Below are 13400 nucleotides of genomic sequence, written 5' to 3' on the forward strand. Positions count from 1 at the left end.
TCACGGCACCAGGTCTGCCTCCACTATCAATGGGGAGGACAGACCTCTTCACCTACCCACCAGACCTTATCCCTCTGATTAATGCTCCAAGTGCATAGTGAGACAAGGGGCTTACGAAATAAAATCAAAATATCTTTAATTACTTCTTTTCCCTTTTTGCCCAAAACAGAAGCATCCAACCACAAAAAAGGACATACTTACAAAATGTCTTTAACCCAACATTCAGTTTTGCAACATATGTCTATATTACATATGTGGACCCCAAGAAAAGAAAGGCTTATTTGATGTGAACCCCAAGAAGGAATTTATACGCCGAGATGGACTCCCCCAGTCAATCGAGGGCCCAAATTTTATAAGAGCCTAGCACCCATCTGCTGACAAGGGTTCCACACATACTCTATATGGACAAAGAATCTCAGACTGAGCTATCAGCTGTCCGTTCTGTACCCCGCTTACTTGCGCCACCTGAGTCAACCACTGCAGGGAAACCCTGGTTCTTTCTACCAATGGACTGAAACCTGCTCTGCCCAATAAGAACTGCACAATTTAGAGCCCTTGTTTACATAAAACGGACTTAACTGAGAACCTGGGTGGGAACTTTCTCTATAAAAGGCAGCCTCTCCTTTCTCGGGGTGGAACACAGTTTAAGTCGCTGCCAGAATCTGTCTCCCGGGATACAGCTCCTTTTGCTCAAATAAATGCTTATTATTCTTTATTAAAGTCTAAAATGAATTTGGGCTTACACATATGAACTCCCAATGCAGAGTATTTCCTATTTTTCCTCAGAGTCAAAAGGTCTATAATCAGAGATGTCCAAAATAGAAGTGACTTGCATTTAACCATCCAACTAAGATTTCTGCAAAGGCTCCCAGAGCAAACTGGCAAGGATGTAATTGCAGTTGCTAACAATTATCTTTAGTGTACTCCAGCTGTATTTCTCGCAGTACTAGGAGCCTACAGATGCTGGTACATCTCCACTGAGCATGGCACTCACATCTATGTTACCAGTGTAGCCTCACTGCACATCCCGAATAGGGGGTAAACATCACAAAATAATGACCTTAAGTACGTATCCTAAGTAATGCATCTACAGAGTAATGAAACCAGGTTGAATAATTTTTTATCATAGTATAACCAGGGGAGACTAGACACTTAACCCAGAGATGTTACTAAAGGGGAGCAAAGCTTACCACCCCAAACTATGCTTCTGGGATATTGATTATTGTAGGCTTGTTAATTTTATGAAATAGCAGATCTGAGAGAAACTTCGAAAACCAAATAGAGGTTAGCCTTGGTAAAGGACATTTACAGGGCCTGCCCAGTGACTCAGGCGGTTAGAGCTCCTAACTCCGAAGGCTGCCGGTTCGATTCCCACATGGGCCAGTGGGCTTTCAACCACAAGGTTGCCAGTTCAATTCCTCAATTCCTCGAGTCCTGCAAGGGATGGTGGGCAGCACCCTGTGCAACTAAGATTGAACACGGCACCTTGAGCTGAGCTGCCGCTGAACTCCCAGATGGCTCAGTTGGTTGGAGCGCGTCCTCTCAACCACAAGGTTGCCGGTTCGATTCCTGCAAGGGATGCTGGGCTGCGCCCCCTGCAACTAAGACTGAAAGAACAACTTGAAGCTGAACGGTACCCTCCACAACTAAGATTGAAAGGACAACAGCTTGACTTGGAAAAAAGTCCTGAAAGTACACACTGTTCCCCAATAAAAAAATCTTTTAAAAAAAAAGGACATTTACATTTGTAAGGGAAATCATCTGTACGGTGTTTCCCTCCCTTTACCAGGCCTGTCTTTAATTTCAATAGAGGAGCCCAGGCTTAAATCTGTTTAACACTTTTACACTTGTTTTCTGTGCTTTTCCTGCTAACTTCCCAAAACTGACTCTGCATCCCTAATATATCATCTTTTGTCTTTGGCTGAAGGTGGTATTTAAGGTGAGGGCTTACATTAACATTTGGTATGTTACTTAGAGTTCCTGAGTCTATCCCATATATACAGAAGTATACATGTTATTACACCCTAATTTTTATTTTTCTCTTGCTAATCTGTCTCATTGTTAATTTAATTATTAGTCCAGCCAGAAGAAGTTCGAAGAGTAGAGTGTAATTTTTCCTCCCTGACATTACCACTGCCCAAACATTTTAGAACTCCCTTCTTATAATAGTATAGCCTGTCAAGCCCAACTTTTGAGCCGTATGAAAAAAATAAATAAAACTAAAGTTTCTTTACAAAATCAAAACTAATGTATAGAACATCAATATTCTGACAAAGATGAAGAAAAAAAGATTTCAAGGTTTTCCACTCGCGTGATTAAAAGCAACCTTCCTGGCAAAGCAAGAGGTGCCCAGAGTGAAGCAGAAGGGAGCTGACCCACCAGAGGTATCTCTGTTCTGAGTCACCAAGACACTTTCTGGGCAAAATCTTTCTGATCCGAGGAATCTGCCAATATGTGTGTTGTCAGATTTATAATACTCAATTTCAGCTTTAGCACACCTCTTTTCTCCCAGCTAACAGATAGCAAAAGAAGCCTCAAAGAACAGTAAAGGAAGAGAGCCATAGGAAATAGCTACAAGCAGCTGAGAAAGGGAAAGTGTGTTACCTTCTGATAAAGATTAACTGGGACTTTAAATAAACATAATCAGTCGGTAGGGTCAATGGGAGGAGCTAGGGCTTACGGGATGAGTTCTCGCACTCTATCCTTTTCGGTAGGGAAACACCTAGTTGATATTGTTTTTCATTGGACACTTATGAGCTCTCTGCAACTGTGGATCTAGTCAGATTCTTTCTTGAAAAAAATGGGCTCAAACAGGCCCCAGTAACTTGCTTAGGGCTGCCTGAGTTCATTTTTCAAGCCATCATTTCCCTTTATTTAAAGCAGTATTTTAATATAATAAAGCACATTAATTCGTGCCTCAAAACCTTATTCTTTGAAGAAATTTTTTTTTTTTTAAACCCTGGCCTCAGCCTCCACCTAAGGGTACATGTGACATTCTTAGGAACACGGCTCCCTTGATAGGGCCGGCAGACTGACTGGGTAGGCTGTTATCCTCAGGGGGCGGGGGAAGCTTTTGCAAATACTTATCCCAAAACTCAGTGCCTGATACCACAGTGTGACTTTGGAAAGATGCAACCCAGAAAAGCAACAAATGCTAGAAAGAGGACAAGTACTTCTATTCCAAATTCTACTGCCAGCAAGCTTTCCATTCGAAGGCCAGAAAGCTCTGTAGAACCTCCCACCACCTGGCACTACCTTGAATACTGATGTCTCTGTCAGGATGAACCCCTCACTCAGGCTGCTTGCTGGCTGCTATGGACAGTTCAGTTTGTTGTAGATCGTGGAACACACTTCATATTTAATACGTGAAAATCAACATGAATGCTATGTTCATATCGACATACGTTCATCTGGTAGTTTTTGGTTTATTAAGCGTTTTAGTCTCATTGTGATCCTCAGTTTAGGTACCTCGGGACACAAGGCAAAGCAGTATTTTTTAAGCATTTTTTTAGCAGAGAGGAAAGTGAGGCTAAGGAGGGAGTCCCCACAGGAAAGGTGGAGTCACGTGTGGAATGCAGATCTCCTGATTACAGGGCTCCCGCACGCTGCCTTCCACCAACTTCACAGAGCTGGCGGCACATTTTGTAAGCCCCCGGGGGAAAAGCCCTCCCTGAATGTATCTCCCTTGAGCTCCTCCTCCCTCATTTTCAGGAAAGGTAGGATAGAGCACAGAGAGGAAATGGTCACCAGAACAAGACTCACAGCAACAAACTACTTAACATTTCAAGATGATGCAAATGCTGAGCGGAAAGTGAACTTTCTCCTTCCTTTCAGCAACAAGCAGAAAAGGATACTTATTGAAAGTGTGGGAGGGCACTGATATGTGGTATATTAACCAAAAACAACAAAAGAACAAGACAAACAAATGAAGGAACAAAACTCATAGACACAGACACTAGTTTAGTGGTTACCAGAGGGTAAGGGGGGTGGGGGGTGGGAGATGAGGGTAAGGGGGATCAAATACATGGTGATGGAAGGAGAACTGACTCTGGGTGGTGAACACACAATGGGATTTATAGACGATGTAATACAGAATTGTACACCTGAAAACTGTAATTTTACTAACAACTGTCACCCCAATAAATTTTTTTAAAAAAGTGTGGGAGGGGCTGACACCCAATGTTAGTGACATGAACCTACTACCCTGGTTGCCTAAATGTTCAATCATGAAAGGATTTGCACTTTGAAATATGACAAGTATGATACTGTCAACAGCTCTCTTGTAAAAAATACCAAACATTACTTCCTTAAAGCAAGCCCAGCATGACACTCACGGAGCTAAATCTCTGACCCTGTGTGATTAAAACAGATTTTTAAAACTACTAACATATCTTGCCTCTTGTTATTTTTTTCCTTTTGGTTCTGCCCTTTCCTGTGTAGGAATGGATTTGATCTTTGTGTTAGTTTCATCTAGCCAGAAATGTGAAAGCAATTCATCTCCATAAGATGATAGAGACAATCAGCTTTGTAGAAAAGGGTGAGAAAATCTACCATTCCACAAAATTATTTAATCTTCACTCCTCTCAAGAAGCAGGCAGAAAAGTAAAAATCCTAACCACAAAGAATTGCTAACCAAATGCATATAGGCAATGACTGGATATCTTAAAACAAAGCAGGCATGGGTTGGATTCTAGACACAGATCTAATTAGCAGGGCAACTGAGGTGTGGACCTCTAGCAAGTGATGATAGACTGAACCCCAACTCTGCCACTAACTGGCTATGGAAACTTGGGCAAATTTCTTAACCATTAAGGCTCAATTTTCCTCTCCTGTAAAATGGGGAGAACAATGTGAACATTAAAAAAGATAATATAGGTCAATAATTAACAGAGTCCTCAGCCCAAAGTTAACATGCAGAAAATTCTACTACGTGCCCTTGTCCAGGATCTGCATGACCTGGGCGAGAGACTGCACCTCTTCAGGATTCCATTTCCTTATCTGTAAAATGAGGGTATGGAACGAATGGCTCCCTGACTGTAAATGAGAGGAAAACAAGGTAAGGAAGTGGAGTGGAGGTCATGCAGTCACCATCATGCTTTGAAGAATGGCTCTCTCCGCAAACCCTCTCTACACTGCCAAAACGCCGCCGGTCCATGCTAGGTCGGTGTCTTCACACATCTTGCAGGCAGCGTAGCTAATAAAGCTTTAGTCTGGAATGAAAAGTCCACACGTGTGGTTTTGCCCATCAGACTGGAAATATCAAAGTGGGACTGACACTCAAGAAAAAGAATGCCTAAGAGATGAGGTTAAATATTATAGGTTGCAGATACCCTAAGAAACCAAGAACAGCAATTCAAGTTAATACTACAACAGGTAGTTCGATTTTAAATTGCTCCTTTGTGTCGCCACTGTGGTCACACTGTTTTTCTGGTACTGCTTCCCATACCCAGGATGAGCCCCACAGGCTCCTAGCTTCTCTGGATCTGAGAAGTTCAAACACCATTTACTATATAAACACAGTTCGTGTTTAATACAAAAACATCAACATGAGTGGTTATGTTCATACTTGCATATGTTCATCTAGTACTTCTTGGTTTGCCAAGCATTTTAGCTGCATTTTGATCCTTAAGGATATATAAGGCCACAGCTAAAGCCATTCATCTGAAGAGACAAGGAAAAAAGGCTAAACATAGCACATTGTTAAACAGATTTCCATTAGCCACAGTTTCCATTCAGTTTCGGTATTTATTATTTTTTTCTTGTATCATGCTTTAGAATCTTTCTTCCATTTCATTTTCAGGACTTCATCCTATCTGCTACCTCTCAGGGTAAAATGCAAACAAAACCAAAAAGTTTCACATCCACCCTACTTTCATGATTACAAGTCTTGTTCATTCTCTACTTCCACCTGCTTCCTCTCACACAATAAATACACATGCTGATGCTCTGACTCTGATCTTAAGTGGCTGGTTTCACTCATTCATCCAACAAATATTTATAGAGTGTCTTCAAGCTATCAGACACAATTCTAGGCACATGGTTACATCAATGAACAAAACAACGTTCTATTGGAAATTCCACGCTGGTAAGTAGCGATAGTTATTATTATATATGTACATACTTATACTGTGTGTTACAGGTGATGTGCAATAAAAAAACAGTAGTGTAGAGAATGTCTATCAGGATTGCTGATGGGGAGCAGGAGTGACGTTAAATGGGGTGATCAGGAAGGCCTCGCTGAGAAGGGGAGACATGAACCAAGACTGCAGACAATGAGGGTCTTAGCCAAGAGAATACACAGAGTAGAGCATTCCAGGCAGAGACAGAGGAAAGGCCCTGGGGCAGGAGTATGTCTGGTATGTTCAAGGAAGGTCCCTAAAGGAGGCCAGTGTGGTTGGAAAGAGCCAGCGAGTGAGTGAGTGAGTGAGTGAGTGAGTGAGTGAGTGAGTGAGGCAGACAGATCACAAAGGGCGTTGGTGTCCACTGTAAGACTTTTACCCCGTGTGAAATAAGGAGTCACTGAAGTTTTTGAGAAGAGGAGTAACGTGTTAAGTTTTACAAAGGATCTCATTATAGCCGCTGTACTGAGAACAGAATGAGTGGGCAAGAGTGGAAGCAGGGAGACCAGTTAGGTGGGCCATGATGATAGCTGCTTAAGTCAGAAGAGCAGCAGGAAAAGTTTTAAGAAGTGGTCAGATTCTGGATATATTCTGAAGACAGAGGCATGCTTTCCTAGTAGGTTGGACATGGGATGAGGGAAATACTGGATTGTCAAGGATGACAGCTAATCTACAAAGGATAAAGTTGCTATCAATCATTCTGAGACCTAACTCCCCAACTGACACTAGGGTACAAGATATTACAATTATCCTGATTTATTTGGTCTCATCAAATTTTAAATTCTCTTTAGTCCATCCCCCTTCTTCTCCTCCCTCAGAAATAATCAATTCAGGGAAGTCCAGTCTATTGCAGAGAGATGAAGTGCCTTCTCAGAGAAACTATGGCCATATGGACACGATTGCAGTGAGAGACAGCCTACCCCAGAAGGCAACCCGAGACTAGTTAATGCTTAATGGCTAGTCAAGCAACAATGGGAAACTTCCATTGGTCATTTGCTCGCTGTATGACTTTGAACACATCATTTCTCCTCTCTCTATCTCATTTCTTTGTCTTAAAGTAAGAATATTACCCACAGGGTTCTTGTAAGTCCTAAATGAATGGATGTCAAGCACTTAGAGCAGCATCTGACACAGAGTATGCAATATATAAGGGTTGCAATTATTAGTATTATTGTTGTTAGGTGTTTTTGTTATTTCACAATCTCAGAATAATTTTATGAGAAATAATAGCTGGGGAGCTGATGAGTCTACTATAAATTCCAAAAACATGAATAACCTAACACTAAGGGACACTGAGTACAAAGACAGGGCAAGTTGCGGGTAGGTCTCATGGAAGCCTAACTGCCCTCTCAGTCAGTGAAATTGGGGACAAATATTACCCATTGTGTGTCTGGCCAGGAAAAACTTGGGTACATACCGCATTCTCTGTGGTTTAAAGAAAATAACCTAGCACAGAAGCCCACAAACTTTTCTGAACCTTTCCATTCTTAGTTGTCTGGAATGTCTTTCAGAAAGTTGGTACTTCGCACTTCAGCTTTTGTCATATACCACACTAGAATCAAGAACTGAGATGTAGTTTTACAATGTTTACTAATCATCTAACAATAATACAACTCCAAAGTTAAGATATAGATATATATCTACATCCTATTTAACTTACCTGTTCTCTTCTCCAGCCTCTGACACTGAATGAATTTCTACGGAAAAAAGCCCCTAAACAAGAGCAGCAATTCTCAACTCTGGTTGCATCCTAGAACTATCTGGAGAGCTTGAAACATACTAATGCCAAGGCCCAGTCCTAGATTTCTGGGCTAATTGAAACCAGTGTTGAGAACTGCTGGATAGGTAAATCCTAGAAGTGTTATTTATTCAACGTGGGAAACAGAAAGAACATTGTTTAAATACTTCTGAGTTTAAAGTAGCATCATCATCCGAACGGGGCTCTGAGATGAGAGGACACTACAGCCTAGATTAGAAATCCCCTTAACCTGACCTAGTCTCTTACACTGTCCTGAACCTCCAACACAAGAGTTGGTGGTCTTCCAAATGTTTTCTCAAAAGTGAATGACGACCAAATTTAGATTTTATCAAATGAAAGAACACACAATACTATTCTATTTTTCTCTGGCAAAATCCTCCTAAGCTTTACTGACAAATAGCTGATTACAATTACTTTGTTTTTTCCCTACTATGGTCAGTAACAGTATGCAGCCTGGCTCTAAGAAATGTGAACCTCCCTTCTGTTTGTATTTTTTAATCCATTATTTAAAACATAGAGCCTCTATCCATTATTACTGCACAACATAAAGGAGAAATTATTGTCAAGTGTTTTTGCCTATCAAAATTGTACAGGACTGAGTAATGGCTTTCTGTAATAAACTCATTCACTCATTCATTCCTTTAAAATACAATACTTGTTAAGTCTTTATTATATTCTAGTCACTTCTTTCAGATACGTCTTTGGGACCGTAGTAGTGATCAAGACATACCTGGTCTTAATATCCTTCTAGATGCCTTTAAATTAAATTTAAAAATAAAGTATGGCTGTAGTTCAAAGACATCTAACGAGTGGATTAATATAAAGGAAGTTTAAAATAACAACACTAGAAATGTCACGTGGAACCCTAACTTACTAAGCACCTACTATAAACCAGATGTATTAGTCTATTTATATGTGATACTCATTTAATAAAGTTGCTGTCCTAAAGAGATGACATTACTACTAAAGGGAAATTAAAGGTTGCCAACAATTGAGAAAACCCTTTCCTTCAGTAGAGTGTAAATTTGGCTTTCCACACTAGAGGGAATGCTCCATCCTAAAGTTGACAAGAATAAATTATGACATAGTTGTCAATTCATTCATACAAGAAATTTTTTCACATTAGTTCAATCGTATCAACTGTGAGAAGATGTCTAGGTTAAAAAAGAAAAATCAAGGTGTCATAAAAATGTATTTCAAATTTCTTAGTTGAAAATTACAGAAACTGTATTAAGCCTGATGCATAAGCTACCCATCTGTAGATATTAAGCCACGTAGTTTATCGATAACACAGTACCAATAAAGATATCAATAAAATAAACATTACTAGGTGTAGTGATCAGTCTTAACACTAGTCCAAAGAGAAAGTCACTAAGATCAATCAGAAATTCACAGGAGTGTAATTCAGCCCCAGGCAAAAACGGGGCAACTTAACCCAAAGCAGTTTCCAAACCATTCTAATGATACTCTGAAGAAATTTTTGTAAGCATTCAGGTGAACCTATTTGATTCCAATCCCTCAATCACCCCATCCACCCCAAAATCCTTTTTGTTTTGGTTTTGGTTTTAGTTTAAAAGGAAATGCTGCTGTAGGACAGCCAAATGGGGTAAATGTGTAAGTTTCCGAGGAGCTGACAGCGGCCAACCCTGATCTCCAACTCTAGGCAGAAACAGTGACTCCAAAACGGGAATGCACTCCACTTATGCCAAAGATCGTCCATTCTTTCTTTCCCTTCGCCTTTTAAAGGACGAACGAGCTCACCCTTGTTGCGCATAAGTTGGTTGGGACCAGACAGTGCCTGGAACCCCGGGCTCTTGGCCGCCCCCGCCCAGCGCTGCCCCTTCACGTCTGGTGACAAGGGCTGACAAGGGCCAGCTCCTGTCACCTGGCCACCTGCACCTCTTCGCCTGCGGTACCCGAGCCCCGGCCGGCAGAGTCCCCCCCGGCTCCCTCGTGGGACAGGCCAGGAGGCCCCGAGCTCCCGGGTCCCGGGTCCCAGAGCCGGGATCGGAGAACCAAGCAGTCAGCCTGGCAGACGCGGGTGTGCAGTCCGGGCCCCGCGGGCGGGGTGCGGGTCCCCCCAGGCCCGCCGCTCACCGTCTATGTTCTCCCGGTCGCTGATGTGCTGCAGGTTGCAGCCCGTATCCTCGCGGCTCAGGTCCGTGTCAGGCCGGTAGGACTCCAGCCGGGAGTGGGCATTCCTCCGGAGCTTGGGGCTGGACGACACGCAGCACGAGGTAGTGTTCCCCATCTTCGGCGGCCCGACTCCAGCGGCGCTCGCCTGGCTCCCGGGGCCCGGCGCGGCGTGGAGCGGAGGCCCGCCCGCCGCCGGGGACAGACGGAAGCGTGGCCCGCCCGGTCAGCAGCGGCGGCGGCGGCGGGGCCTCGCCATGGGCTGCAGGCGGGGCGGCGACAAGCGGGCGGCGGGCGGATCCCTCGGCCTCCGCGCCGCCCTGTCCCGGCGGGCTTGTCCGCGGCGGAGGAGCGCCCGGTCCGCGCGACTGCAGCCGCCGCGCCGACCTCACCCCGCCGCGGCCATGGCGGGCGCCGCGCAGGCCGCCTCCCCGCGCTTCCCGATCGGAGCCCGGGTCCCGGCGGCGGCGACGGCCTCGGCAAGAGGTTCCGGTTCAAGCAGCTGAGACGCGTGTCCGCGTTAGCGATCGTGGGCTACGGGCGGCGGGCGTGGGCGGGCGCGGCCCTCGGCCCGGCGCGGGGAGGCGCGGTGCGGCCCGGAGGTTGCTCGGCGCCCGCCCCGCCCTGTCGCCGCCCCGTTGCCGCCCCTTCCCGCTGCCCTGGAAGCAGATCGCGGCCGGGAGGGAGGTGTGGGCCCGCGCCGCGCGCGTGTGTGGGGTCGGTGCCGCGGGCGCGCCTCGTGCGGGCTCTGGAGCCGCGACCAAGCCGTGGGCGCTCCGCGTCCCGATGCCCTTCCTCTCCGGCCTCCGGCCGTCCCTCCCCGGGCCTGGCGCTGGGACGAGTGGTGGGTGGCGGCCGGGTCCCCAGGGCCGCGAGGCCGGGGAGGGTGGGGTGCGGCCTGGGAGTCCCCGAGGCTGTGCTGGCCACTCTTGGGCGACAGGAATGGGGGGCCTTTTTTCTTTTCTTTCTTTTTAAGCTTTTAAAAGGAAGCTGGACCTTTATTTGGGAGTTCTTCTATTTTGAGCTTTGCGGAGGACTTGATAATAGTGACCTTGTTTTAAGCCCAGAAATAAATCTTAGGGTGCCCTGGGCTGTGTTAATGTCGAATTAGCTGCAGTGTTTTGAGTTCCTTGCAGGTTAATGTGAGGTAGACAGGTGACTTAACATCAGCTATCCTTGTTTACTTTTAAAATGCTGTTGGGTTTTGTGCTGGGGAAACAATCTGAACTGAGGCCACTGAAATAAGATAAAGGTAAGTGAAAGTGCCTGGCTGGGAGCCGGTCATTAAATCGTAGGTTCCCAGTCCTTTCCCAGGCCCCCAACACCAGCCTTCACTAGTCCGTTTACCTGTTACCCGTCTTGGGAAGAGTACAGGTGGCAGAAATAACCTTCCCACCCTTTTCCAAATAATCAGTGAAGGAGTAATGAGGAGAGACTGGGGGAAAAATGTTTTTGAACAGGAAAAAACTTGGTACAACCCTCTTAATTTTTAAAATATGAAGAAATTGAGGCCCAGATAATTGAAGTGCCTGCCGCAGATCTCAGTACTAGTTAGTGACAGACAGGTACTAACGTAAGAAAAGTATGGGAAGTAACATTTATCTGGTGTCAGCAATGTACATCTTGCCAAAGGCTTTATAATCGTGATTTCGTTTAATTTTTGACATCCAGCCTTGTCTTATAACTTGTGCTGCTCCTTTGTCTCTTGGTAACGTTTATACATTTATTAGGCCATATTTTTAAAAAGGTTCACGATGGGAACTAGACAAACGCCAGTCGGGATAAGTGGCGGATGTCCTTGAGAAAAAAAATGGCAGCCAAGTGCTGATGCTGACAAGATGAGAAAGGAAATGTAAAAGGGAAGTTCTGAAGACTTACAGCTGGGAAGAGGTGGGGAGAGAGCAACAAGAAAAATTAATACTTTTTATTAATGCAGTTCGGACCCTCTTGCCTCCCAGGAAAGTTTGGGACATAACTACAAGTCAGTGAATGTGTATATTCAGATTTTCAGGGCTACAATATGTGGGTAAATGGCTGAAACTTGGGAAAAGGGTTACTGTACTGTCAGTTCTGATTGCTGCTTTGTAATCCAATACTGAACCATATGTGTATGGCATATTCACTTAGGTATATTAAATTTTGTTTCATCATAAAATTTATATTAATGACATGGTTTGAAGGGCTTAAAATGGGAAAACAAATAGCACTGAAGAGATAGCATGGCTCTCATTCTTCCTGTTCTAGAGCCATCACCAGGCAGCGTTAACTGGGAATAGCATCTGGAGGCAGGGGAAGACATGACTGGAGCTCAAGGTAGCCACACACTCTTGCCAAAGGATGGGACAGTCACTGGCCTGTAGGGACTGTTCTGTGCCCTCCCCCCCACCCCCCCGCCACCCCACCCCCATCACACCTACCTATTCTTTGACATTCCCACTGTATTCTCTTTAGGGCTTATTCAGAAGTATGACTTTTGGTCAACAGGCCTGGGGAGGAAAGATAAGTACTAAATCTTCACCGGTGATTTACCTGAGTGCCGTCCACCACCCCACCACTCCCACCTGCACCCCCCACCCCACATACACACACACACACACACACACACACACACGCACACACGCTTCCAGCTCCTCCAGGCAAAGATGGTTCCTGCTTGACACAGTGACACTTTAGGAAAGGTTGCAGAAGCAATGTGATACCAAGATGATAATGAAAGGTGTCACATATTGAATACCCACTAGAAGCCAGGCATTGTACTAAGTATTTTTTACATCTAAGCCTATGTTGTTATCCCACATTTTACAAATAAAGACACTTTAATTCTGATAATTAAACCTGTCTAAGGTAAGACTGCTGAGAAACGGCCTACCTGGGGTTTGCATCTTGGTTCTAATTAGAGTCCATAAGGTCCCATCTGGGTTGCATCCAGCTTAACCTCCTGCCCCCACCTCTAGCTACCACTGAACACAATGGGAGCAGGGAAGCAGATTGGAGTAATGAGAGAAGAAATCTGCAAAAGTTTTGAATGGAAAAGAGACTCTAATGTTGCTTCTCTCCTCTTTTCTGTTCTCTTGTTGAGGGCAGCTGGGAGTGACTGCTAAGGACTAGTTCTACACTTGAAGAAGAGAAAAGAGAGGGGAGCCTTGTTATTTCTATGGGGCCTAGCCCTTCTGACCAGAGTAAGTAGTCAACAACTATGGGGCAAAGCGTTATGCAGAAATTTAGCCATCTCTGACTTAGGAATCTAAATGTGCGGACACTTCTTCAGTAGGGTAGATCTAGCCCAGGATTGGCGCTGGAGGGGGACAGGGAAGGTGAGCGTTGCAACCCAAGGCCCTATCCTTAAGACAGTCTTTTCAGCCTTCTTAGAAAACATCAACCTGGATCTA

The 13400-nt window shown here is 44.7% G+C and overlaps 1 protein-coding gene across 1 annotated transcript in view; it reads right to left on the reverse strand.

Moving 5' to 3' along the window:
• CCNY (cyclin Y) overlaps positions 1-10637 on the reverse strand; it is a 187417-nt gene extending 176780 nt beyond the window's left edge. Inside the window, exon 1 of the mRNA XM_019741707.2 lies at positions 9976-10637. Coding sequence (XP_019597266.1) covers positions 9976-10129 — 154 coding nt within the window. The 5' untranslated portion in view covers positions 10130-10637. The remainder of the gene's footprint in view (positions 1-9975) is intronic.
• Between the last annotated feature and the right edge of the window lie 2763 nt (positions 10638-13400).

The sequence above is a fragment of the Rhinolophus sinicus genome, linkage group LG02, assembly GCF_036562045.2.
Source record: "Rhinolophus sinicus isolate RSC01 linkage group LG02, ASM3656204v1, whole genome shotgun sequence".
NCBI classification, from domain to species: Eukaryota; Metazoa; Chordata; class Mammalia; order Chiroptera; family Rhinolophidae; genus Rhinolophus; species Rhinolophus sinicus.